Raw genomic sequence first — 26326 nt, 5'->3', positions numbered from 1 at the left:
TCAGCACAACACTTTCATTTGCAGTATTTATAAAGAATGCTTTCTACATGTTGTACTTATGAGCATTTTCATCCTCTAATGCTTTATTTCCCATGCCTCCTCTCAGTCCACGGAGGGAAAGGGCTCAGGTGCACGGCAAATGAAGACACACCACCAGAGAAACGTAAGTGTTGACCAGCAGTGTGACGTCACAGCTGTTTGTCCCCACGGTAACCTGCAGCAGCTCAGACATCTGAGGGGGCAAACTGTCAGAGGGCAAAGATAACCGGAGCAGCGTTAGCCCCTCGGCACGCTATTTCTGGGTTTTACTTTCCAGGTTGAACTCCTATTTATCAGCTGATTGAGAAAAGGCATTAAGAACTGTCTGTGGTAGATGAAGCATGTTATATATGAAGAATGCACACAGGACGATATTGACCAAATCAGGTGAGCTGGTGATGGTTTGAAGTTAAGACGCAGTGAACAGAAGACCATGTTGTGCAGAGACTGTCAGCTGATGAAAAGGACTTTAGCTTTTGGTGGTGCTTATTTCTCTTTTTCTTTCACTGTGAATAAGACAAATTACCAGCCATCACTGCGTTACAGTTTGCCATTTGCTTAGCGGTCAAACTGGCACAAAAGCTGCCTTGCCCAGCCAAGTCCTGCTCCTCTTAGTGTGTGTGTGTGTGTGTGTGTGTGTGTGTGTGTGTGTGTGTGTGTGTGTGTGTGTGTGTGTGTGTGTGTGTGTGTGGCATTACTATACTTGTGGGGACCTACATCTGTTTACACAGTCACGTGTGGGGACTCGCCTCCCTTATGGGGACAAAATGGAGGTCCATGAGGGGAATCATTAATTTCAGGGTGAAGACTTGGTTAGGGTTAGGGTTAGGCATGTGTTGGTTAAGGTTAGGATAAGTCTCCAGGAAATGCATGTAAGTCAATGTAATGTCCCCTGAAGTGATGTATACATGGTATCTGTGTGTGTTATATTTAGTTCACATTCTGCTGACGCATCCCAATTCCTCGAGTCATAAATACAGTATCAGCTGTGCTACATGTTAGACTGCACACGAAGTCATTATATAAATAAGAGTAATCACTGAGTATGTCTTTACAGCATCTGGAGTGGATGCTGTGGGTGAGGTCATCATGTGCGTGGACATTTTACCCCAACCGAATGGAGAGCACAAGATCGGCATCAAAGGTAGAAACAAAGACTGCATCGCTGTGCAAATGTCCTTGTATTCTCCTACATTGCTTCTTTACCTTAACCTCTGTCTGTCCCTCCAGTGGTGGCTGCCAACGACCTGAAGTGGAAGGCTCAGGGCTTCAGGCCCTTCGTGGAGGTCTACATCATCGGCCCTCACCTCAGCGACAAGAAGAGGAAGTTTGCCACCAAGTCCAAAAACAACGCCTGGTCCCCCAAGTTCATTGAGAGCTTTCAGTAGTGAGTATCATCCCGTCTGCTCTATGAATTATATATACTGTATACTATATACTTTATACTATATGCTAAGTAGTGGGAAAAAATCAACTTCTTTGTCCATTTAACATCCATCAGGTTCCTCTAAATAACTTAGTAAAGATGCAACAGAGCATATTAACTTAACCCTCTTACTATAAATAGACAAAATAAAGAATACAGTGAAGACGAGATAAAAACAACATGTGTATCATTTATGAGTTAATAGTCTCAGGCAATGTACTCCATAACTTTTATTTTATTTTGTTTTTAGTTTTTTCTTAGTTTTTTTTGTATAATAGCAGACATACGCACACACCTATACATTCGTATACACATGTATCTACTTAGATTCTCCTATGTGCTTACGTGTACACGTTAGACACACTACTAAACATCACACTCTCAGAGTCTCCTCTCTTTCCATGTTTGACCTTTAGATTCTCTCTCCTGGCTCTACCATTCTTCCATTTATAGATTAGGGTACGTTTGTTTTGCCTTAGTGCAGGGTTAAGTCAAAGTGTATGATAAGGACATCAGTTGGGTTCCAAATGTAGCAGGTTATTAAAACTACAGGGTGTGTGCTATTTTGGTTGACTCGTATGTACCGGAAGAGTTTGTTAATTCTTGAGTGTTAGTAAAATGCAGACAGACGTGTAGTAAAACAAGGATATGACTGTGTGTTGTTTCAGCGCATTGGGCACGGAGGTGGGTCCGGAGAGCTACGAGCTGCAGGTGTGTGTGAAGGACTACTGCTTCGCCCGAGAGGACCGCACGGTGGGCATGTCCGTGGTGCAGCTGAAAGACATCGCCAGCAAGGGCAGCGTGACGCTCTGGATGCCGCTGGGCCGCCGCGTCCACATGGACGAGACGGGCCTCACCGTGCTGCGCATCCTCTCTCAGCGCAACAACGACGAGGTGGCCAAGGAGTTCGTCAAGCTCAAGTCGGACCAGCGCTCAGCGGAGGAGGGTCGCAGCTGAGGGGGGGGGGGGAGCAAAGACATGCGTGTGCACAACAACCCAGAGACATAGCATTATGCACACATATAGAAGTCACACCTGCATAGATAGACAACCATGTGCAATTCACAAGCACACACATGCTCTATTGTACATATATCTGCATACATTATGCAACATTTACATTGCAATGTTATCAATGCAAAACATGGAGGAATATGTTTATAATTATTCATAATTCATTTTTCCACTTCAGTTTAGCCTCACATTAGAAAGCACTTGTCACTCAATCTCTCCCAGAACGCATCACACCTTTTATACGCTGTACATTTAGACGTGATATAATGCAACGCAGAGCCACAACTGAACCTTGTTGATAGATCGAGGACGACCACTTTGCACTTTTGCTTCTCTTTGTCTTCAGAGAGCGGTTCTTGTCTAGCTCTGTTTGTCCGTCTGCTTGCCTGCCTGACTGTGTGTCGTTCTTCAAGTCTGTCAGTCTTTCTCCCCAATCCCCCCCCCCCCCCCGTAATTTTCCCACGGTGTGATGTGTTGTGTTGGTCGGAGGTCAGGCACAGATCTAAGATCGGTACCCTTTTGCTCCAAAATCTAAAATAGAGAGAAAACACTGACCTTAGATCAGCATCCATGGGGGGCAACGTCACTTCTAGTCTGTCCTGTAATGTCCTGCATGTTGAACCCAGGAACACTGTGATTCACGTTGCTGTATCCCCCCCAACATAAAAGATGGGTGCCTACAATATTTTACCTGTGTGAGCATGGTGCATACATATATATCCCTGGTAATAAGGTTTTATAACCCAACTAACCGTCATGATCATGGAGAAACTGATGATGATGTGTAGAGATGAAGGTTGTGGCCACAAAGTTTATATATACAAAAAAAATCTTTCTTCACATCATGATAAACGGAGCAATACCCCAGTGTCGAACACATCCACACCCCTAGAGTGCACATTTACTCCAAAAAGGGCTACAGGATGATCAGCGGACGGGGGGTCACTTTACGCATCCTTTCAAAGATTCAGTTGATAAAAAGACCAGGAGGCTTCCCCACGTGCCCACCCGTCTACATAAACAATACCACTCTCTGCGATTGTCTTTCATGAATGACACTGAGGAGAAGCCCAGAGGACGCGATGCTGAAGGACACGGCTCCGATCACCTGCACACCAAACTCATCTCTTTAAGGCAATAGTGGTTTGTTCCTATGTTCTTTTTACGAAGAGCAAACCCCCTGTTTCTTTTGTTATCGTGTGTGTGTGTGTGTGTGGGGGGGGGGGGGTAAATGGGCTCTGAGATTGTGAGCAATATATTGTATAGACACCCTTAATGTATGCGCTGTCAGTATAAATACAGGAGCACCAACTGCAATATCCAGATCCAAGGAATGGAAAACGTATGATTCTTCTTTATTCTATCTACCTTTATTCATGGAATCATAAAATTCCCATTCCCGGTGGAAGTGTGTAAGATATTTGTCACTTTTTAAATAAGAGGGAACGTGTTTTGTCCTTGAATTCCTATTTGCCTTTAGGACCAAATTTGCACGAACCAGAGCTCATGTATTTTTTCAAAGAAAGAAGCCATCGGAGTCACCGCCAAGCATCTATGTTGTGTTGGTTTCAGTCTTGTCATGTGCATCAATAAATCTGTTACCTTTAACTGCATAAAGGTGAGCAACACTCAGAGGTTCTGATGACCTACTTAATGAGGTCAGTGCTGGCCTGTCACATGTTGTCTTTACTGAATACTGTTTATTTCTACCAAAAACAAAGCTTCTGAATGTCACTTATCCTCAGCTAAGCCTTCTGTCTATGATCTGAGGGACATTTCAATCCAAAACCACGAATAGCACTGGGACAGCAACTCATGCTGTCCCAACTCAATTTTTAGGAGAATCGGCTTTTGAAATAAGCTTTCCGTCCCGTTTAACACGCAGTGCAGTTACATTGTTTTTAATGAGTTGATTAAGTAATCCCAAGGCTCAAGACTAAACTCTACATTTCACGTTAGAAAAGTATGAAAAATAACATGAGCCATTATCCAGTTTGGGGCTCGTTGGTTGCCTGCTCCATGTATGTATGAACACTGCACACACACTCGCGCACTGACTACACACACATCCAGGGGCGGACTGGGGGGAATTGACAGACAAAAAAAAACACTATGCATTTTATGTTATTTTGGACAATTATTCATATAGTAATCACATTACCTGAGCCCTTGAGTTGCCTAGAGCAAAATAGTTACGGCATATATTTAGTGATTTTAATGTTAACAGATCATAGATGCAATAACATTTGGACCCAATTTGCCTGACTTGACACATGGAATAAAACATGGGCGTAGGAAGCATCCTTAATGTGGCTGAGACAATTTAACAGGGGGTGTGGGCAGGTGGTGGACCTCACCTCCTCTAGGGGGGTCCGGGGGCAAGCTCCCCCGAGAAGATTTTTTTTTAAATGTTGAAGTAAATGAAGGAAATCTTTCCACCAATAATTCCAATAAGTAATCCAAAATGTATTCACTTCAGGTTTACGAAAGTAACTGTAATCAGATTATTCGTTTTTCAAATGTAACGCGAGCTGAATACAGTTACTTGAGTTTTGTATTCTGATTACGTAACACCGTTACATGTATTCCGAAAAAAAAAGGGAGTGGCCGGAACACTTACAAATGTGGGCCGGTAGGATTTAGGCAAAAAAAAAAGATTTTCTTTTTTTTCTTTATAAACTTTTTTTTTTTTTTTTGGCCCTCCGGCCCACACACAGCACCGGCCCACCGGGGAAACTCCCGGTATTCCCAATGGCCAGTCCGCCCCTGCACACATCTAAACACCAATCTCTGCTCAAGCACAAAAGGGCACATGTAAAATGACACACATGCATGCATGCACGCCGACACAACTCTGTGGAGACCAATGACGCCCACCCTGTGAATATAGAATCAATTGCATGATGGGAAACTTTATCGTGCCAGCACGCGTCTCTGATGTGAATTATTTTTCCCTTTTTTCAAAGCTATGTAGCCTAATGATAATTCATCAATGTTTTTTTGTTTTTCCAAAAGGCTTGTGAATACGTCATCCGTAACCAATATGTGTGAACACAGAACTCGCATGAGAGAATTATTTTCTACTAAAGGATGTTTCTAATTTGTTTCTTATCATTACTGATTGTTCTTTAATGAGGACGAGGAGGAACTGGAATGCAACCTGATTGTGATCTGCTTCCTAATAAAAGGACATTTGTGTCACAATCTATACATCTGCTTTTTATTACCTTCAGCAAGGAGCTTGCCAGTCAACAGGACAATGGGAAAACCAGCCACATTTAAATTAAAAAGTTTAGAGCATTTGATGACATCATAACCAGAACATGTCTTTCTTTAGATGAAAGAGCTGAATCATACATTTTTTAGGCAAATAAATACGAAAGCACTAAAAATCTAATAAATGCATGTCCTACCTATCAAGTAAAGTAAACCATTAGGTATTGTTTTGGATTTACTGTCACATGATGAGGAAGCTCTTAATAAAATCTAAGTTTTAGAGCAGGAAGAGAGAGAAAAATAGCAGGATTTTCTTAAAATGTTTATTTAAAATAGTAAATACAATAAAAACAGGTGTGTCTGAATGTGAGAGTTAACCAGCCGTAGACTGCCAACAGTCTGTGAAACTGAGAAGAGCTCCTTCTCTGCTTTCTTAAAAGGAAAGTTGAGTATCATCAAGACTAAATATAGGTAGGGACAGTTTTTCGTAACATGGTGTCATTAGTGTACAAAACAGATTTCACTTATGTTTTGTACACTGTATGTTAATGAGTTTACTGGCTGGGATTTAAACCCATCCCCGGTGAATGGAGTATCTGCTGAGGGAAGGTTTGAGTGGGTAATCTGGGTGGTTGATTAAACAATTGGGCTAAAACATGACAGAAATAATTGTCTATTTCCTTCATATTGCTTATTTCTAAAGGTCCAAATCCCACCACATTGCTGTTGAATTTATTGTTGGAAGATTTCCACCCGATGTTAGTGTAAGATTCAGGCTCACCCTGATATTATATCTTGATCTGAACTGAAGGTCTAGACTCAGATTTACAGACAGCCTGAACTGCAGATTTCTCTCAGACCATTATTTATGGGGTTGTTTTTACTGCCCCCTTGTGGCCACGACGCTCCAGTGTGATGCACATTTCCACTTGGAACAGAAACAAAAGACACAAGACACAAGTTCTTATTTTACAGTAAAAAAAATGAAACCAAAACAAGACTTTATTAAAGAAGCATAAAAAATAAAACTCTTGATACATTTCTCATAACCGTCAAGTCAGCTCAAATTATACGATTATACAATTTTTCCGGCTCACGGTTAAAAGGTCCATAAACTTTCAAATAAAATATATTTCAATTTTAAAATTTCTTCAATAATTTTCTCATTTTGTTATAAATTGCCTATTATGTAGTACACAGGAAATAAGGAAAATAAAAAAATGGAAAATAAAAATAAATTTGAAGTAATAAAAAGGGTCACATTATTGTCTGGGATCTTTAGGTAAGCAAATAAATTGTAAAAAATAAAAATGTGTAAAAAGTTTTTTTTTTATCTTAAAAATGATTAGCTAATGCCAGGTGGCTTGAAGACATGCAGATGGTTAACTTACAAATAATGATACATGTTCTTTAGAAACTACATTTATCTTCAATTAAGTCATTTTGCTTTTGAAAACAAGAGCCCAATGATTGTACTCAGGGAATATACACACAGGTCAGGCCTGAAACCTAGTTTGCCAACGTTTTACATTTTGGTTCTGCATACAAAAGAGAATTAAAGCAAAAAATAGGAGAGCGGCAGCTTGAGGGGTGTCTGTCACCCCTTACTGGCCTAGCTCTCTTTGCATCCCCCCCTCTCATCACAAAAAAAGGTCAGAGGTCACTGGCTAGCATACCTCAGGAAACCCTGTTTTCAAACCTTTAGGAAGGAAATGGGGGAGGGGATAAGTTTGGCAACAAAAAAAAAAATCAGCAGTCAATCTGAAAAACCTTGTACCTTTTTAACAATGAAAACTACTGTACACTAAACCCTAACAATTTCTCATTGGCCAGAAACACCCCATTGCAACACCAGGATGCGCATCAGAACCATCTGGTAAATACAACACGTTGAATTCCTTTAACACGCCAACGTGGACAGTTTAAAGAAGGGCTCTAAGATCGGCCTCATCAGACTCACACAGCTGATCAGTTCTTTCAGATGCGTTCAGGGCCCGGCATCTGTTCTGAGTGCACACGATTAAGAAACAAAATGTGACGTTTGACATCAGAGCCTGACAGGGAGGCGTTCTCACAGGAGCGAGAACAGGGTAGTCAGGTTTACAGTGCAGCGCCGCAGAAGTCTGAACACTAAGAGGCCTTCCGCTGCCAACTGGGTTTGTTCAACGCTGCGTATCAATAGGGAGTTGCCCCAAAGCACCATGGGAGAATCTTCACAAAGACTCCTGGTGCAGCTCCTGGGCAGATTTCACGTACACGTATGGACACATGAGTGAGTGCACTGCTGCGCTCAACCAGGACAGCGGCTTATTAGATTCCTCTGTGCAGCTGCTGCCCTCGTCACCTTAGTAGCAAACGAACAGTCAGGCAGCAATAAGTTAACATACTGGCTGGAGCACCAAAGCACAGCAGAAACTGCCCATTTTCTACATTTTTTTTTGACTCAGTAGAGTTACCCTTTTTCCTGACATTAAAACCCTACGACCCGTCCTGATCTGTGACTACGTCCAGAGAGGACGACACACTGTGGCTGCAATGCCCTACTGACCGGATCCCAATGTGATGGCTGTGTAGGGACAGTTAGAAAATATAGTTTAAAATACAACAGCAAAAACATTCTGCAGCTGCTGGGATTTGAACACAAAGTGTCTGGAAGCCCTGGATGACCTAGCTACTAGCTGCCATAAAGGATAAGTTCTACCTTCTGCATGTGAGCCTGAAAGCGTGATCATGTGTCTGTGCAGTCAGAGGAAGCCCTTGAGAATTAGGTGTGTCGATTTAATTCTGTCGGCATGGCTTGTCTCATTCTATGAGCTGATTCCGTGCATGTTCAAAAGGGCCAATAACGGCAACCGCGTACCAACTACATCGTCCAAAATCATACATACAGTATTAACACTATAGGAGGCAGTTACTGCAAACTCAGACTGAATTCTTTAAAAACCACTAACACAAAACAGGACGCAACTGCCTTATCAGTAATGCTATGAAAACACGGGACCAACCTTAAACGACTAACCACTTAGTGCACCACATTTGGCCAGGAGGACAGCGCTATATGGGAATGACAGTGTGTCATCTGAGAGTGCCATACAGCTTTGCTGTGAGAGTGGGGTGGAAGACCAAAACTAAAACAGTACGAGCTGTTTTTCTTTCCTACTAAGAGGGACTGGGAGTTACAGTGCATGAAAAAAGGTTCAATTGAGCCACTTGTTATTATTTAGTGTGGGAGGAGCAGCCTTCTCCATATCCTTACAGCACAAAACATTTACGTGTGACATCAGAGAAGCCCTATCTCATCCTAGAGTCCAAAATATGTCTGTGAGCCACACACTTGACAGTCAAGAGTCAAAAAATAGAATAGAATAGAAAAGGCTAAGCGACTGATCTGAGTGTAACAGACATGATGGATGGATCAGAGTGAATCCTTCCTTTAAGACTGTGGGAGTGAAGGAGGGGCAGCAGGACAGACACCAGACCTTCACATGGCGACACATGAGATGTGATGTGAGAACAGCATGAGTGAGCGATATTCACACATACACAATAGAGATGTAAAGGGATTGTCAGGCAGCCCAAACGTACAAGAAAACTGACCTCAGACACATTCCTACTGTATCACAAATGGTACGTTTCTCACTTATGAGTGGGTAATAGAGCGGTGCAGGGATGACTTAACCCGGAAGTAAGCTCAATTCCAAGCTATTCTCCAAAATCCCATTGACCGAGACGAGGGAACCGGTAGTGGTAAAATGCTAACTCACTTTAGGACTCGTCACTGCACCTCTCTATACATGTGAATCAAAGCAGCAGCCACATTTGAAATGCAAATTCCTCCAACAGGTTATTAAATTTGACCAGAAATTAAGAGAGTTCTATTTAATAGCATTCATTTGGCATTAAAGATGGCTAAATTTGAGTGGCAACGAGAAACAGGAGGTCTTCCTAAGATGGCCCTAGGGTGTGCCGATAGGGGCCTGATCACATCGCGGATCTTTAAAAAAGTTCCAAACTTACAAAAAATAGCAACCCCGCCTCTCAATGTTACAGGCAACAGCATGAGTGAGAGCAAGAGGAGAAGGTGAAAGGGCGGGGGGGGGGGGGGTCGGGTTGGAACGGTTTGCCTCCTGTCAAGAAACATTAAAATAAGGAGTAGAAAAGTGCAGGCCTTATTGACAGCTTCATCGAAAAATATCTGTTAAGTACAAAAGTGTCAAAAGGAAAGGCTGTGAGAGAAAAGCAGGCAGAGATCTGAAGAAGCCAGAATGAAGAAATGTCGAGACAGACCGGCAGCGCCGGGTCAAAATGAAGGCCTGAAGAGAGATAAGACACTAGTTTCCTTCCATAAGTTCATCACTGAGACCGTCTGAGGCAACAACTGTCTGCAGACCAGTTTCAATCAACTTCAGTTATTATTATTGTTATTATTATTATTTTTGACAGTTATCAGCAATAAATCAACATCCGTATAGTATCATCATCTCTATTATGCATTTATTATGGTCCATCATGTGTGTGTGAAAGTTATTAGTGTGAATCCTTCCGTCTGCCACAGCTGGTGCCCCACTCCAGTCTTTTTCCCGCCTCCCTCGTATTTCACCCTCCGCCCCGCCGCTCTGCCGGAGCATTAGGAGAAGATGCGGATGCACTGTGTGGTGGGGGTGTGGCAGACGGGGCACTCCGGCTCGGCAGACTGGCAGATCTGCCCGGCGCACTCCATGCAGAACAGGTTGTGGCCACACGGCACCAGGGCTGCTGTCACCTCGCTCTCGAAACACACAAAGCAGTCCCTGTTGATCCCGGGGCCGACGCCGACCAGACCTGCGACCCCGGGGCCTTTCAGACGACTCAGCATGCCAGAGCTGAGACCCCCGCCGCTGCCTCCCTCGGAGTCAGTGGGGGAGCCGCCGGGCAGGGAGGAGGCCGAGCAGGAGGAATAACCGGTGGACGAGCCGGCGGAGCTGGAGCTGGACGCTCCGGAGAAGGAGCCGCTGCCGGCGTTGCCAGATTGCAGCCAGGAGAGAGTGCTGAGGGGGTCGCTCTGTGCCCGGCGGGCTAGGGGGTGATCCATGGGGCCCACGCCCGTGTCCTGAGGGAGAGTTGGAGACAATCGTGGGGTGATGGCGCCACCGCTGAGGCCGCTGCTGTTGCGACGTAGAGGCTGCTGCTGGGCGGAGCCGGGCGTCTTATTGCCTGCTCCACCGTTAACGAAAGGAGCCCAGATGTTGGCGGCGCTGAACTCGAAGCCCAGTTCATCGGAGGAGGGCAACCCTGGGGTGGAGTCTCCCCCGAAAGTGAATCCTCCTCCCGCACTGCTGGAGCCTGTGCTAAAGGGGCTGGTGGGGCTGCCTGACTCATTGGCCTTGCGAGTGTTGCTGAAGGTCTCTGAGTTCATCCCGCCGTTGTGCGTGTGATAGGCTGCCGAGGAGGACACCTTCCGGCCGGAGGAGTGGTGCATGGACATGGGAATAGGAGGAGGTGGGGAGCCTGGAGGTGGAGGGGCTGCAGAGTGGTGGCCAGAAGCCCTGGACCACAGAGTAGAGGCCAGCCCCGCGCTCAGGGCGCCCAGGCCTTCAAGACTGACATCAGTGCCGTTGGAGTGGAAGTCGTTGTCCCCCTGCAGGTCTACAAAGGTTCCAGTTCTCAGAGTGATGTGGGTCTCGATCTCCTCTCTCGCCCGGTCCACGTTCTCCGGCATGCCGGTGACCTCGAACACGGGGTCTTTCTCTCGACTGGGGGTCACGATGTAGGTGTGAGTCTGCTGCTGGATGCGCTTGATAGTCGCTCCCTTTGGTCCAACAACTAAACCGACTACTCTGTAGGGCACCCTCACCTGGAAGGGAAATATTTCAATGTTACTATGTAGGTGATTTGTAGTTTATTTTTAACACACATTAGTTATCATACATCTAGAGTCACACATAAACACAATAAGAGCTAAGCCATGGGGGGTTCTCTACCTGTATGGTGGTCTGTCCAGGTAAGTGTGGAGGTCCAGGAAGAGAGCTGGTGCCAGTGCCAGTGCCCGTGCCAGTTCCAGTGCCAGTTCCTCCTCCTCCTCCTGCCCCGGGCCCTCCGGCTTTGCAGCGGGATGCCCGGATCATAGAGAAATGCTCGGCCGCAGAGACAATTTCACGTTTAGCCATTTCCACATCCTCCCTTCGTCCCGTCACGATGAATACTGGCTCCTCGCCCCTGACTGGAGTCTTTATGTAGGTATTTGTCTTGGCACGCAAGGCCTTAATCTTGCAACCTGAAAGATGCAGAAGTACATTAACACCATTATTAAACACATTCAAACACGTATTTATAAATGATGTGTGACTAAAGTGAAGGTTGAAATATGGTGGTGATTTGACTATATAGGGATAGTTTGTGGTGTGAGTATTTACCAGGCCTCATGAAAGTCATTTGAGTACAATTGAACCACAAACGGCAGCCTCCAAATCTCTCATATAGTCAAATCCATGTCCCTCACAAACCTTTCTACAAAACCGATCATTATCTCTAATAAAAAGGTAGTTTTTTTTTTGCAGGTCTATTGCATATGTTAAAACCATGGTAAGTGTGCATAATTAAGCATCAGCTTTGTTACACACAAACAACATTGAAAACGTCTCAAATACATATTTGAATAAGGGGAGTATGCTCAGTTGCATCAGCATGTGTGTACTTATTCCTCAATTACATTCATTAATCATAGCACTCCGGTTTAAGGGTTTTAATGAATGCACCATTTTCAAATGCATAAAAACATATACGTGGAAGTAAACGCATTATGCATAAGCAATATATGAATGAAGAGCCTGTCTGCCCAAACACCAAGTCAATAGCTGGTGCACTGCTGGTGTCAACTCATGCTCTGTTTCTTTAAATATGGACGCTTCATTCTCGGCGACCAATAGGAAGCCCGGAGTGTGATGTCATTGTGGGAAGCAGAAAGCATGGCTTTTTCAAACAAAGAGAACAATGCCTCAACGCTGCCGCGTCTGCAACGGGCGAACCAAACCTACAACAAGTGCCAATTTAAAATGAATGATATATATTGATAAAAAATAAAAAATAAAAATGATATGTGTAAAGGGAAACGGCTCAGGAGCGAACAGCAGCATCGGCAGACAGAGCTGGGTGCAGGGCGTAACACCGCCCAGTCCCGTGTTTGTGAGCCTACTGCTGCCGCGTTTCAGCTTAAGATCAGCAGCAGAGACACTAATCATTTACTATAAACACCTACATGAGTTAAAAGGTGAGCCCAGTGTTTAAACATGCCCATTTAACCTGTGATGTATCAAATCTGCACATTTCGGTATATTTCCTTTGTTTGGTGCATGCTGCTAGACATGTCCAGACTCCCGACAATCTGCCGCTTTGTCTGACCCTCTCCGCCCCTCCCCCTCCCTCCTACTCATCACCCACACTCACTCTATGTCAAGGCATTGTCTTATTACTGTTAGAAATTGAATATCAATACATTATGTATGGATTCTTTAAGAGAGTAGCCGCATTATGTTGACATTAAAGACCAACACAGTGAGTGCGGCCCGACCAGAGCATCAAGCTGAGGCAGTAAAAGTTCAGAGACCCTCCTCTCTCCAGACTGCCACCCAAACAAAGAGCCACCAGGCCGAGCTGTACACAAACAAACCCCAAATAACCCCTCACAAAAAACCACCAAAACCACTCATGCTCTTACCTTGTCTTCCCACTATTTCGGCCACATGCTCGGAGCTGGGGACAGGCACACATTCAGTCATGTTGACACTTCTTTTCCTGCTGCAGAGGACGGAGCTTTGTTCCCCGTGGAGCATTGAGTGGGAGCCGGCCATGTGGTACCCGCCCGTGCCGTAGTACTCCGGGGATGGAGAGCAGGACGACGGCGAATCCCGGGACCCGTTGGGATGCTCCATCATCTGGAGATCCACGTAACCCACACCGTTACAGCCGTCAGAGCCCGGACCCTGGGTCCCATCCAGAGGGTCGACCAGTCCGCCGCCCACACAGTCCACCTTCTCCATGGCCATGAGTGACAGCTGGTCCAGGGCGAAGCGGAATGCCTCTTGGTGGTCCTCGTCCCGGGACTCCTGGTCTGTCTCCCGGGGAAGACCGACCCCGTTGTGCTGGCTGCTGATCACCACGTCGTGGTCCATAATCTCGGGGTGGAATAAAGGGCTAGGCATATTGTCTCCGTGGATCGCACATCAGATCACCGATGCCTGTTTGTTGGGAGTGAACTCACTCTCTTCTGTAGAAAAAAATTAATAAAAAGCAACAAAAGTCAAGTGTCTGTTTATCATTAAACACACAAAATCCAGACAGGAGTGGAGCACCGTGGAGCTGCCGCTCATATAAAGAGTAGCACGCAGGAGCAGTGTTGATTTGGGCGCCTTGCTTTGTCTGTTGTTGCTTCTTGTCTGACAACTGAAACCATCCAGGTTGTTTTGTCGGGATAAAGCATGTCCGCCTGAACACAAGTGAACAAAGTATTCCCTTGCACAAACAACATGTGAGGCACCAACGACAGACACTCTTAAATGTACTGATCGAATACAAAATGAAAGATAAAAGATTAATATTATCTGTTGTTAGCCCCAAGAGCCAGGCTAACAGGCTAGCTCCACACAGTCGGCACTCAGTCACGTTGTCGACCCCTTTGTTTGGGAGCAGCTCGGCTAGCTGCTAGCTCTGCTCTGACAGTCCAACTTGTGCCCATTCTCAAAGATTGATTACAAAAATTAGACAAGTGCGAAAAACACACGAACTTACTTTATCTTGCCTTGGTCGATGAGATCCTGTCTTTGCTTGTCGTCCAGGTTTTGAGGGAAAAGATGAGAAGCAGCCAGGAGGAGGAGGAGACCAGCTCTGTGCAGCGCTAGGGAGCTAACAGGGTTAGCTTAGCTAGCACGCTAAATGGGGGGCGTAGGAGAAAAACGTTTAAAATCGAAAAGAGGGCACTGTTGTTGTTTTTGTTCTCTTTCTGGAGTCAGAGCGTATTCCTGGGAGTGTCACTGTGTCTTCATTCTGCTTTCCAGCAGGGAAACGCAGCTGAAATCCAAGAATAGTTGTTGTCTTTTTGGTGAGAATAAAAACAGTGGTTCTCGGCTCTCTGCTGCTGCTGCCTGACCCCGGTCCGCCGCCTTTGTCTCGCCAGGCGCACGCCGCTCCGTCTCCCGCACACGGCACTGACGTCACCCGAGACACAACAATGGGTTCAAAGGCCACATGTAGCATCAACGGCAAGCCACCGCTGCTGTCAGTGTCTGAGACAGTCTGCAGGGAGATATTTGATTTACCAATTTTATTACACGTTTTTGCATCGCCCACAGTGAACGCATTGCTGTTTTTTTTCTAATGTAGCCGTGGTTGGGTGTGTTCATCATCCTACCAATGAGGTGTTTTGGGTTTTCCAACAACAGCCTTTCAAGATGCTCATACAGTGTGTGCGTGTCTGCATTTATATGTTATTTCTAGTAGTTACATTTTCAACGCACACCCTTTTTTTTTATTACTATGAATTGAAATAAATATACAACAGTTTAGTTAGTGTATTTCTATAGCACATAAAAACAACAGGAGTTGACCCACATTGCTTCCAGCCAAAGGGGGATGGGTTAGAATTTCTCAATTCAGGTATACATAATTTAAGAAATAGAGGCATAACTACACAACATGTAACACAAAGAACCAATAGTAATACATTCAAATATTAAGTCAGGAGAAATCTAATAAAACATAAAAAAGATGGGAACATCGGACTGAAGACAAAGGAATGTTTTTTTCCAAGTAAATCTTAAAACAAAGCTCACATGGAAACTGACATCGAAGTGTGGGGCCCACAAACAAACCAAACATTTGACAAATAGGAAAATCATCCAATGAGTTTTGCAAACGCATCCGCAGGTTCACAGGAGAACAACTAACAACGCATGCAGAGCGGAATTAGGCACATTTCCATTATTAATAAAAATCCAGAAACGATCAATTAAATATTGGCTACATCTAAAAGAAAGAGACCCCCACTCCTACCACCACAAAGCCCTGCAGCATCAAGAGATGAACAAGGAAAAGAGTCCCCTCTCTCAGCTGGTCCTGACACTCTGTTCACAAACTGGCTCAAACGATGTTCTGCCTCAGGACCAGTCTGAGCCCAAAACTATTAGAGTCAACCAAATTATAACAAAATACACAAAAAACTACCTCACTTATTGGAACACTAAATCCCAAACACAAAGTAAAATGCAATGCCCTAAAAAGACAGTACACTGTGGCAGCCTACCTGACCACAGTGACTGATGTTAAACACAGGAAGATGTTGACAAAGTACAGACTGAGTGCTCACAGCCTGGCAGGCATAGAAACAGGCAGGTACAAGAAAACATGGCTGCCAAAAGAGGAGCGATCATGCCAACAATGTGGAGGAACTGCTGTGGAGACAGAGCAGCACTTCCTCACACAATGCCCAACTTTTGAACCTATACGGAAACAATTCTTCCCAAAACTCAATCATAAGCTTCCTCAAATATTTAAAAATACTTCTCGGGAATATAAAGAGCTGCATTGTTGCAGGACAGTTTGTCTCTGCCTGACACAGTTTGAGGGAATGGGAATGAGAAGATACACCAGGTCTCACATCTTCTATATCTTATTCTATTTTGTATTATTTGAATCTGTATTCCTTGTTAAAAAAAACATGTTCTTAGCAGTTTGTTTATAACTGTTTATTTGTGTGTATTTGTGTATAGATGTTGCAACTATACAGAGCTTTGGCAATACTGTATGTCAATATGGTCATGCTAATAAAGCTATTGAATTGATAAATGAAATTGTCCATAATGGCTGGGTAGAAATCCCCTCCTGAATCAATTGTTTTGCCCCCTTATTGTTTTTAGGGACACAACCTCATTAGCTTTGGCACAACACAGACTGTGGATTTGGAAACAAGGTTTCATCGCACCTATAACATCCATAGACATATATGTATGTTAGTATTGTTTTATGATGGACATGAACAATGTGAACCCTTTATTTGAAGAGGAATAAGAATACTATCTTAAAATCCTGTCCAACTACCATAACCTCCTAAATCTAAGGAGGATAATGACCAATAAAAGACAATCAACACCAGTTTTTAAAGAGCTGCATTTATTAGACAGAGACAAATAATGAATCTTGTATTGAGGTACGTCAGTGTTGTACTTGTTTTTGTATTATCTAAGGGTACATATTTTTCCTGTTAAAGCTCAAATGTGATGAAACAGTACTGATTATTCTTTTGTCAACACAATACCATGGCTTGAACTTAAAACCATGTGAACTCTCATTATTGTAAAAAATAACACTGCTTTGAACTGTAAAACCTTGAATCAAACAAACTACATTTTAATAACCCACAGCCACGAGAGTGCTGTGCGCATGTAAACATACTGCAACCTTACTATGCTTCTGAACATAAAACACACTACCTACAGTGCCAGATTAAAATATAAAAGAGCAACATGTTTAAAAAAAAAAAAAAAAAAATACTTAAGTTGTCAACATGAGCTTATACATTCAACACACACGCAAACACAGTCACATACATCAGGTTTGTGTTTTTAACTTGGAGCTTGAACAGCTGTTAACTAAATGTAACACTGCATTGTGTAGAGCAGCATCCACAACTGCTGTGAAACTGCCTTAGAAGTATTCTTATGGGAACAGTAACATCCTTTGACTCAATGTAGTATCAATGGTGAAATGGTGATGTCACTGTTTCCTGAAAACAATAAACAGTATAGAGTCTATAGACAGTTCCCAAACATTATTAGAGGTAAAAATGAACAAAAAACCCAAAGGACCCTTTCAAAAGTACACCGTAACACAACAAAAATAAAAACAAAAATAACAATCTTTGTTTAGGTAAACAAAATCTGCAGAATGTCTGCATTTAGGGTATATTTCACTTGAAATTGAGTTAAAAAAATCTTCATGGAGCCAAATATTTGAAAATAAAAAGGAGTTTACCAGCAACTTCATGTCAAACAAGCCTATGGGAGAGATGAGAAAGAGACTTGTTACATGTACTGCCGTTCATACCAACTGAAGACAATCAAAAACGGAGGCTAATGGATGGAGCAACATTAAAGTTATAGGCAACAATAGATCAGGTCCTGCAGTTCTGTGTACCTTGGCTATAATTCCTCCTTGTTCACCTTCTCCACCTTCTCTTCTGCTTTGTTAGCTGCTGCTGCTTCTGCAGTGATGTCCTCTATATGAGCCAACATGTCAGCTGTGAGGGCTTCCTCCAGCCGCCGCCTCACACTCTGCACCAGGTCCTCCTGCTTCCTGAGAGACATAGACCAAGACAAGGAAACTATGAAAACAGCCATTTCATGGCGAAGATGATGATGATGAGGAATTAGTTCCACAAACTGTTTTTCTGTAAAGCGACCGTGGGTTCCCTGAAAGTCGCTATATACATGTAAGTTATTATTATTATTAAGTGAGGGGAAATGTATAGCAATTTAATATGTTTGTCATTGCTGTATGATATTTATCACCAAAGTACTGCACAGTGCAAATTTAGACCAATAACAATTAGTCTTAAAGGTGGGGTATATCATTTATTTCAGAAACACTCTTTGTTATATTCCATGGAATGCTCTTAACATCCCGATAGCAATGAATATATTAAATGCTTTGACAATAAATATATAAAAAAACGTCATCTGTGGAAGCAGATGACAAACTTATCTCGTGCCCTCATTGGTCATGTGCGCGTTCATGTGTGTTGGAGGAGGGGCTCTGTGAGGAAGTGGCAGATTTTTTCCGGCTGTGTATTTTCAAATTCTAGCGCACTCGAGCTGGTTTCTCCAAAATTACCTACCCCACCTTTAACCCAACTACCAAGAGCAATGTATAGTGTATATTTATTTTTTGTGTAATTTGTCACACATGCTATGTAGGTGAACAATCAAAAAAAGCTGAGACTATTAATAGTTTTAAAAACACTATAGAAGCCTTGAGTTGGATTGAGTTGCAGTAACTTCCTCCTCACAAACACATTTTAAGCTTGGTGCTTTTCGTCAAGCAGAGGACACATATTTACATAACACCAATAACCATTTACTATATCAGTAACTTACTTACCGATAATTACCCAAAACTAACTACAGCCCCTACAAGTCGCCCTACCTTACTGTGCCATGACCCACAATAGACTGCACCTCTACAGCATACTTGAGACACAGATTGTTTCATTCCAACGTATATGTGAAATTAAGTAACCCCTACAGCTGTGTTGTTGTGCGACCATCTCACCTGATGTCATCGTCGGTCACTACGAAGGCTTTGCAGAGAGGTTGTGATGTGTTGAGCCAGACTCCAGGGTTTTTCTCCACAGCGGCGGTGAGCTGTCCGGTGACAGGGGAAGGGCTGGTGTGCAGAGCACTGGCGATGGAAGACAGCAGAGTTTTATCTGAGCTCACAGGACCAACAGCTAGGTAGAAGACAAAAGGGAAGCACAAGTCAAGCTTCTAGAAGAACCCCAGTTTTTAACCACACAAGGTCATATTTGCCTTGGTTATCTCACCCTGTAAGCCTTTGGGAAGATCCATCGTTTTCACCAGCTCCTCTGCGATATCGAATGCATTCAACCCGCTCAACTTCCTCTCCCAGAATAGCTGGAGATTGAAGCAAAGCATAAGTTTTATGTGCAGAGCCAGAAAGTGACATTAAAGAACACCAAGTGTTATATACGCTAGTATTTGTCAGCTATGCAAAACATTACAACTACTTTCAGCAAGAGAGATCAGAATCCCTTTATTAGTCCCTCAGCTGGGAAATGTACAGCGTAACAGCAAAAGTGGCATAGCAGGCAATAATACAGTGTGAGTTAACTTATTAAATATAGAGAAGAAAAGCACACATTAGCAATAGAATCCAAATGAAGACAAATAGGTACACCACTTTAATTGTTGGGACATTTGAAAATGTATGTTTTAACTTGTTTTAATGGTGAGACTCTAAAGAACGTTTTATGCTATATTGTGTTTGTTTTGTCATTGGACTTACTTGTTTCGGTTGGTCCACAGACTTCTGCGGGTCCGCCTTCACCTTGTTGTTGGGATGATTTGTTACCTTGGTCACCGGTTGTTTGAAGATGGATGCCGTCTGTCGAACTGGTAGTGTTGTGTTTAAATCAGGCTTGGACTTTAAGAGAGACAACAACATGACTTATAACCAGCTTTGATGATAGTAAAATACAACCGTTCTTAGTAGGACCTTTCTGAGAGGTAACTGCATCGACGCAGTTGTATGAATGCGTTATTGTTGTATCATTACAGAACAAGGCGAATAATGTAAACATGACAATGAACTCTCGTGATTATTATGATGAACAAATTGTTTAAAGGGAACATTTTCAAATGTAGCCCGGTTAGCCACTGTTAAAACAGAAGTAACTCTGTGATGAGGGTTATAAAACACTTTGGATGAGTCCTTGAGGTTCTAAGTCAATCCAAAATGTGTGGCTGAATAACTGAAGGAAAACTGCAGTGTCAAGACATACAGAGCTGACACAAACCTTTTTGATATACACTCAAGGCTGTAATCACTACCTAATGTGCCTCCACTGATCGCTTCACATTGAAGACTCTTGCTCTGCTGGTCATGGTCAGAAAATATAATTAAAACCCATTTGGTTCAATGATGTAAAACGATAACCTCCAAGGGAGGTGAATATGTTTTACAGGCCCTGTATACTCATTGAAGTGTCCAGAGATCACCATGAAGTTTCAGGGGAAATGTCTTCAACTGGCACTGGGATGTAGGTCTCATTAGTAGGGGGGGAAATGCAGACTCACCCTGATGTGATGATTGTTGTCGTACAGATGCTTGTGCCTGCTGCGGTGCACTTTGGTCAGGAGCGACCATCCAGCTCGGGAGTGGCCGGCGTTCACATCCGTGTGAAGGTGGTTGCCCAGACTACGGACTATCTGGGGTTTGTTGAGAATGCGCTTAACAGGTATACTAGAAGAAAAGAAGAAAAGTCAACATCACCTAATGTCCCTTCTCAATAACTAAGGTATTAAAGCAGTTATTACTTATCTCAAATACTAGAATTTGTATTTACATCATTTATCGGACAGCTTTATTTACTTCTCAAAATCGATTCTTTATACCTTTTGTGTTCAGGTTATTTTGTATTTGAATGTTTCCATTGAACTAAAAGATAAAACGTTCTTTCTGAGCAGTGGTAGTTAAAATGAGCACAACACTAAACATCTACAGCAAAATGGTGATACATTGACAGGGACGATATTACTTATGATATTTTAGGTTTATTATAATGATAACACTTACATACTCTTCTATAACTTAAGTAAGCTTTAACATACCAGAGTTTTTTGTGTGGTAATAGTACCGTTACTAAAGTAAAGGATGACTGCTTTCCACCACAGCTGGACACCATCATATGGTTTATTCTAAATGAATGAATGATCTCTTTACAGGCATTGATGGCACTACCTTTAAATGATCACAAGCTGTAATTTGTCGCAAAATAACAGGGGTTCCTACGTGGTTATCAATGCAGCCCATCTGAACACGCCCACAGGTGGAGTAATAAGCTACAGTTTGGGAAAACACCGATCGTTTTAAGTGGAACTTCAGGTTTTATCTGTAAACCATCAACTCTGTATTTGTAATACATTAGACTGGCTGGCTTTTCAAGCAAAACCACTTTGTTGAGAATAATATAGCAACTAATTTAAAGGACTTGTAAGCCAATGTAAGAGCTACATTATCTACGAAACAGCATATCCCTTATCTCCTAGTTTAAAAAGGGAAAGTGAGCTGCAGCTGAGACTTTGAGAAGGCATCCTGGAGACGCCGAGCCGGGGCCCAACGCGCCGCAAGTCAAGCGTGTGTAAACAATGAAACTCAGCTAGCTAATCAAGCTAGCTGCGCTACTAATGTTAACGTACGAGCAACTACCGCATCAATTAAAATTCCATTGTTCACAAGTGGACGTTTACAAACCTATCAAACTCAAACGATCTAAAGCGTGCGGTAAGAGTATTAAACAACGCGTATACAATACAGACATGACCATTTTGTAAGAGTTGTTCTGAACTGCAAAACGCATGTATGCATGCGTGCATTTCCTGCAGAGAAACTTTTATTTTACCAACTCATAGGACAGAATATTAAGTCTTACCCTTTCCTTTCCATGGTCTTGGCTTTCTTGGTTTGCTTGTCTGTGATTCTGGCTCAGGAAAGATAAGAAGCCAGCTATCTGTTTGTTGTTGCAGTCATAATTTTTCACGGCACGGTTTGTTGTCGATTCCCTTTGCTGTCTGTCTCCCGTCAGGACCTTCGCAACTGCAGATCACTCCGCCAGCCTTCTAACACAATGAGCGGAAGACACCCGCCACATCCGCGGTGATATAGTGCGAAAGTGATGCGCCAAGTTAACGATGCAGTGTGCTAGAGCAGATAAGAGTCTATGGAGGTTACTGTGTGTTTTATTAATAAAGCACGACACTTTCTCAAACGTTTCTTTAAACCACGAAGTGTAAATAAAAACGTGGAGGCATTTCAGAGGGACACACAGAGGGATAAGGCTTTTTTTCTCCTCAATTTTTTTTAAAATAATGGTGCAGAGAAAAGACCCCTTATAAAATAAAACATGAACAAATGTTGGAACTTTGGGAACCCTTCGTGCAACCTCACACAAATACAAACTCAAAAGGTGGACTCTAAATAAGGTACATTTGACTAAATATCTTGCATCGATGAAATTGTTCTTGAATCTTTAATGAAATGTATTGACAGATAGGCCTTACTAAAGTTTAAAACAATTGGATGAAGCAAACATATCCAAGAAATTAGTTGTAATACTAATTGCCAAGAAAAACTGAAAACTAGAGCCTCAAATTGAAATTGGATTTGTTATGAATTTTATCTAATTTCCTTTGTTTATTTCTTTGTTTTTAACCAGGCACCATCATTACATCTATTTGTATCTGAATCTTTTTTACAGGTAAGCAAAATACCTAATACTTTTAGCTTCCTGAAGAATCCGAAGACCTTTAGGATGCAAAATAATTTATATTGTATTTTTTCATTGAACACATTTCTGTGGAATGCTAGCTATTTTTGCTAAATCCCCCATGAAACTCCAATGTACATACGTCCAATTGACCACATAACCTTGAGTCAAAGCGATACTTGGAAAGATTAAGTCAGCCTTATGCGACTAACATTATCTAAATGACATGAAAATGACTGTGCTTTAGACATGATAGAGTACATTTGTTAAGTGTGTTGTTTAGCACACCCGTCACCCCATGAAAGAAATATATTTACACAAGTTCGACCGCTCTGCAATAATCACGGCAGTTCCCACCAGTGCCTCAACGTGCATGGATGTACAGGGAGGGACCTGTTAATCACGGCTATATTGAATCATTAAATCACAAGTGAAATAATAATACACAACCACAATATAGGATACATCTCATATACTTTACTTCAAAACAATAACAGAGTTTTTCAATTAAGAATCAGGTTTGACGCACAGAAGACTGATGAATAAAATGAATACCTGACCCCCAAATGAAGTGGAAAAAAAAAAAGTCCATTTGTCATCGGTGTTCTCATATTTCTTCTATACATGTTTTTTGTTGGTTGACGACCATTGAAATGACAAGTCCAGTGCATTTCCATGGATGTTGATGGTGAAGATGACACCCTCCAGTGGCCTGCAGGACACACGACGCCAAGCAGAAGCATTCATGTCTCTGTGTAACACCGACACCAACCTGTCGAAAAAAGGGGAAAAAAACATTAGTCTGAGAAGTAGAAACGTGGTTTTGCTGTGACAGAGAAATCAAGCTTGAAGGAAAGACAGCAAGTTCAGTAGAAAAAGTTGTAACAAGTGACACTTCAAAATATGTTTGTTTTGTTTACAGATTACACTTTGTTGTTGTTTATTCATTAAAAGCACAATGCAAATCTCACTTAACAGTCAACACTCTTCACAGACATTTTGTATTTATTAAACTATTCATTTTGGAGAATTCCTAGCAAAATAACTAAGCTGCAGATCCTATCTGATGTTTCAGAGGGGTTCTAGTCTTATTAGAGTCTAGTACATATGGGTTTAAAACAGGCCACTGTCCTGGATACTGGTCTCCTGACACCCTGAACTACCTGGCTTATTGTTTCAGAATTATACTCTGTTTATCATTTCCTTAGTCATGACAGCTGCCTGCTGTGGAGAAGAAAGTAGTGGTCTTGGCAAGTTGACCATGCCAGTTGAGGTATTTGGTCGCAGAGAGTATTACAGAGTTACTACTATAGTGCAGTTTCGAATACCTGGATTAAAATGTTTAGAAATGTCAATCACACTATAAAGAAAAAACAACTTTATATTTTGTTTATTTTATGATATTATTTGCTGTTTGACTAAATGGTTTTGGATAATTAGTTTACTTGGGAAATTGTAACTTTCTTAACAATGTCAATGTGGACAACAGAAAAAGGTGCATAGCCTACACTCACAACTTTATTAGAATCGTTAGGGTCTTTAACAGTATGCACCTTTCCAGTGTTTGCCACATTTTAAACCAATTTTTAATGTCTAAATAAATAGAAATAGCTAGAGACCCGTTTTAATCAAGACAATGACACAGAATAAGAAATGTGAGTGTGAACAGTATGAGGGATCAGTTTAAGGCCAATTTAGATGTAAAGGTTGAAACTAAGCGCCACAGGATAGAAGTTCCTTGTTTATGGCTTTAAAGATACAGTAGGAACAGAAATAATGATAGTGCATCTACTGCTCTCCGTTTGCAACACATGCTGTTACACCTTCTCTCTTATGTCTGCAGTCATCTCTTTGCCATTTACTGAACAAACCTGATATCCACTACTTGTCATTATTGAATTTGCCGCTAATGTAGGGAACATAATCCAGAATCATTCTCCAGTCTGTGAAGTGGACCAGAGCTACGCCTCCCACTGAACCCCATACGGCCAGAGTGGGGATCCTGTGGAGAACAGAACATTGTCAAGACTTCCACGTTTCTCCCATTCAGAGTGGATATACAAATGATGAAAATTGTAAAGGTTTGTTTTATTTTGTGACTTGAAATATGAATTCTGAACACATACACCAAAGAAAAATATTAAGCACCGAATGATAAGTTAATAAAGAAGTGTTGGCGTAAGGCATGTCACAAATAAACAACATTATTCCCGAAAGGCAAAAGATAAACAGATTTTCCGGTTAAAGCTTCACTGATTGAAATGTTATGAGTGACTTGCCTTTTTACCCATTTATAAATACGGATGTATTATTAGAAAATGATTAAATTGATAATAAATCTTTTTTTTTTTTTTAAATAGGTGTCTCTCAGATGACTCATACCTCACAGACACAGTAGTTACCAGGTAAAAAACGTATATACAAATCTATGTGGTTGTAGCAATTAGACACCAAATCAGACCACATTTAAAATGTAAAGACATTTATTTGATTCGTTAAGGATTAATTAATGGACAAATTATTTGTATCACTAATCATTTTTGTCAAATCTGAATAATTTGCTCCTGTGGGTATCGTCCAAAGTATTCATAGTTACATGTCGAATATATGTAATAATGATATGTTATGTAAAGCGCTTTGAGAATTCGGAAAAACGCTAAATAAATGTAATTAATTATTATTAATCATTATTAAAGCTAATCTTCACGTGAGATGTGTTATGGTTAACTTATATAAACAAGCTAAACAAAAAGGTATATAAATCGGGAGATTGCTATGCGAAAACATTCAATGAGGACAAAGAAGCTCACTTTGTTTGTAACTTCATAATTGTTATTTTTGTCATCTTTATTCTTAGTTTAAATGAGAAGTATTCAGCAGCACGTCCCCACAGGATGACCTCGGCTAAGCTAACAGCTAATGTTTGCTGAGGACACGATCAAGATTATGTTGACGTAAGTCTGACTTCTCTCCGGGTTTTAGCACTACTATTGTAACGATGTAAAACAAATCATCTTACCATGTTTTGGCAATGGACACATATTTTGTACCGACCACTTTAGCGATCATTTCTGCTGAAATGTGTCCTCCGTGCCGCTTTAAGAGCATTAAAGAACTTCCGGTTTGCTACTGCGCATGTGCGTGATGACTTCAGTTCATTCTACTCGGAAAACACCAGTGGATACAAGTTACAACTGAACATGTAACACATCGATTTGTAACATGAACAGTTACAAACGTGTTACACCTTTATTATCTGTAGTTAATGTTTTGCTAACATGGCTAATCCTTAATATATGCGCGTTTTTTCAAACCTATACGTAATATTTTGCACACGGTGTAAAGTAAACAAGTACATTTACTCAAGTATTGTACTTAATTACCATTTTGACAGACTTGTGCTTTACTTGCATTTTACACTTGGCACTTCTACCCAATACAATTGAGAGGTTAATATTTTACTTCTACTCCACTACATTTATTGAATATCTTTAGTGACTTGGCACATTTTGATTAATAGTATGACATATAATCAACACCTACATTTGACTTTAGTTGCACCTGAAGTACATTCACAATTGACCCCCTAATTTAATAGTATT

At 41.9% G+C, this 26326-nt stretch overlaps 4 protein-coding genes across 6 annotated transcripts in view; 1 reads left to right on the top strand and 3 right to left on the bottom strand.

Moving 5' to 3' along the window:
- Positions 1–4111, top strand: part of LOC117532683 (protein unc-13 homolog A-like) — a 35081-nt gene extending 30970 nt beyond the window's left edge. For 2 of the 3 annotated variants that reach the window (XM_034196102.1, XM_034196101.1), the window contains exons 40-43: positions 107–163; positions 1097–1183; positions 1270–1426; positions 2134–4111. In XM_034196102.1, coding sequence (XP_034051993.1) covers positions 107–163; positions 1097–1183; positions 1270–1426; positions 2134–2422 — 590 coding nt within the window. In that variant the 3' untranslated portion in view covers positions 2423–4111. The remainder of the gene's footprint in view (positions 1–106; positions 164–1096; positions 1184–1269; positions 1427–2133) is intronic. The other variant, XM_034196103.1, reaches the window with a different exon arrangement.
- Positions 4112–6656: 2545 nt separating this feature from the next.
- LOC117532645 (RNA-binding protein MEX3B) lies at positions 6657–14894 on the bottom strand. Its single transcript, XM_034196025.1, has 4 exons — positions 14459–14894; positions 13389–13937; positions 11656–11948; positions 6657–11528 (listed from the first exon to the last, which is right to left on the bottom strand). Exons 2-4 carry the CDS (start codon positions 13870–13872, stop codon positions 10323–10325), a joined length of 1983 nt encoding a protein of 660 aa, XP_034051916.1. The 5' UTR covers positions 13873–13937; positions 14459–14894; the 3' UTR covers positions 6657–10322.
- A 1923-nt stretch (positions 14895–16817) lies between these two features.
- On the bottom strand, positions 16818–22094 carry LOC117532647 (methyl-CpG-binding domain protein 3-like). The gene is made up of 7 exons (XM_034196034.1): positions 21891–22094; positions 20536–20701; positions 19745–19882; positions 19263–19353; positions 18992–19169; positions 17858–18016; positions 16818–17718 (listed from the first exon to the last, which is right to left on the bottom strand). The coding sequence occupies exons 1-6, from the start codon at positions 21902–21904 to the stop codon at positions 17863–17865; spliced, it is 741 nt and encodes a 246-aa protein (XP_034051925.1). The 5' UTR covers positions 21905–22094; the 3' UTR covers positions 16818–17718; positions 17858–17862.
- A 1087-nt stretch (positions 22095–23181) lies between these two features.
- On the bottom strand, positions 23182–26066 carry LOC117532648 (cytochrome b-c1 complex subunit 10-like). Its single transcript, XM_034196035.1, has 3 exons — positions 25744–26066; positions 24596–24726; positions 23182–23496 (listed from the first exon to the last, which is right to left on the bottom strand). The coding sequence occupies exons 1-2, from the start codon at positions 25830–25832 to the stop codon at positions 24606–24608; spliced, it is 210 nt and encodes a 69-aa protein (XP_034051926.1). The 5' UTR covers positions 25833–26066; the 3' UTR covers positions 23182–23496; positions 24596–24605.
- Between the last annotated feature and the right edge of the window lie 260 nt (positions 26067–26326).

The sequence above is a fragment of the Gymnodraco acuticeps genome, unplaced genomic scaffold (assembly GCF_902827175.1).
Source record: "Gymnodraco acuticeps unplaced genomic scaffold, fGymAcu1.1, whole genome shotgun sequence".
Lineage (NCBI taxonomy): Eukaryota > Metazoa > Chordata > Actinopteri > Perciformes > Bathydraconidae > Gymnodraco > Gymnodraco acuticeps.
This window is presented reverse-complemented; position numbering and strand designations above follow the sequence as displayed.

Bases quoted from the DNA above. Each gene is read 5' to 3' on its own strand.
- LOC117532648 (XM_034196035.1), bottom strand. From the start codon at position 25,832: ATGCTCTTAAAGCGGCACGGAGGACACATTTCAGCAGAAATGATCGCT. The intron at 24,727-25,743 runs GTAAGATGATTT...TGTTCTCCACAG, and splicing joins GTGTCCATTGCCAAAACATG to GATCCCCACTCTGGCCGTAT.
- LOC117532645 (XM_034196025.1), bottom strand. From the start codon at position 13,872: ATGCCTAGCCCTTTATTCCACCCCGAGATTATGGACCACGACGTGGTG. The intron at 11,949-13,388 runs GTAAGAGCATGA...TGCATCTTTCAG, and splicing joins CGAAATAGTGGGAAGACAAG to GTTGCAAGATTAAGGCCTTG. The intron at 11,529-11,655 runs GTAGAGAACCCC...TTTCCCTTCCAG, and splicing joins CTGGACAGACCACCATACAG to GTGAGGGTGCCCTACAGAGT.
- LOC117532647 (XM_034196034.1), bottom strand. The intron at 19,883-20,535 runs GTGAGTCTGCAT...TCTCTCTTAAAG, and splicing joins ACAACAATCATCACATCAGG to TCCAAGCCTGATTTAAACAC. The intron at 19,354-19,744 runs GTAAGTCCAATG...TTCAATCTCCAG, and splicing joins CTGTGGACCAACCGAAACAA to CTATTCTGGGAGAGGAAGTT.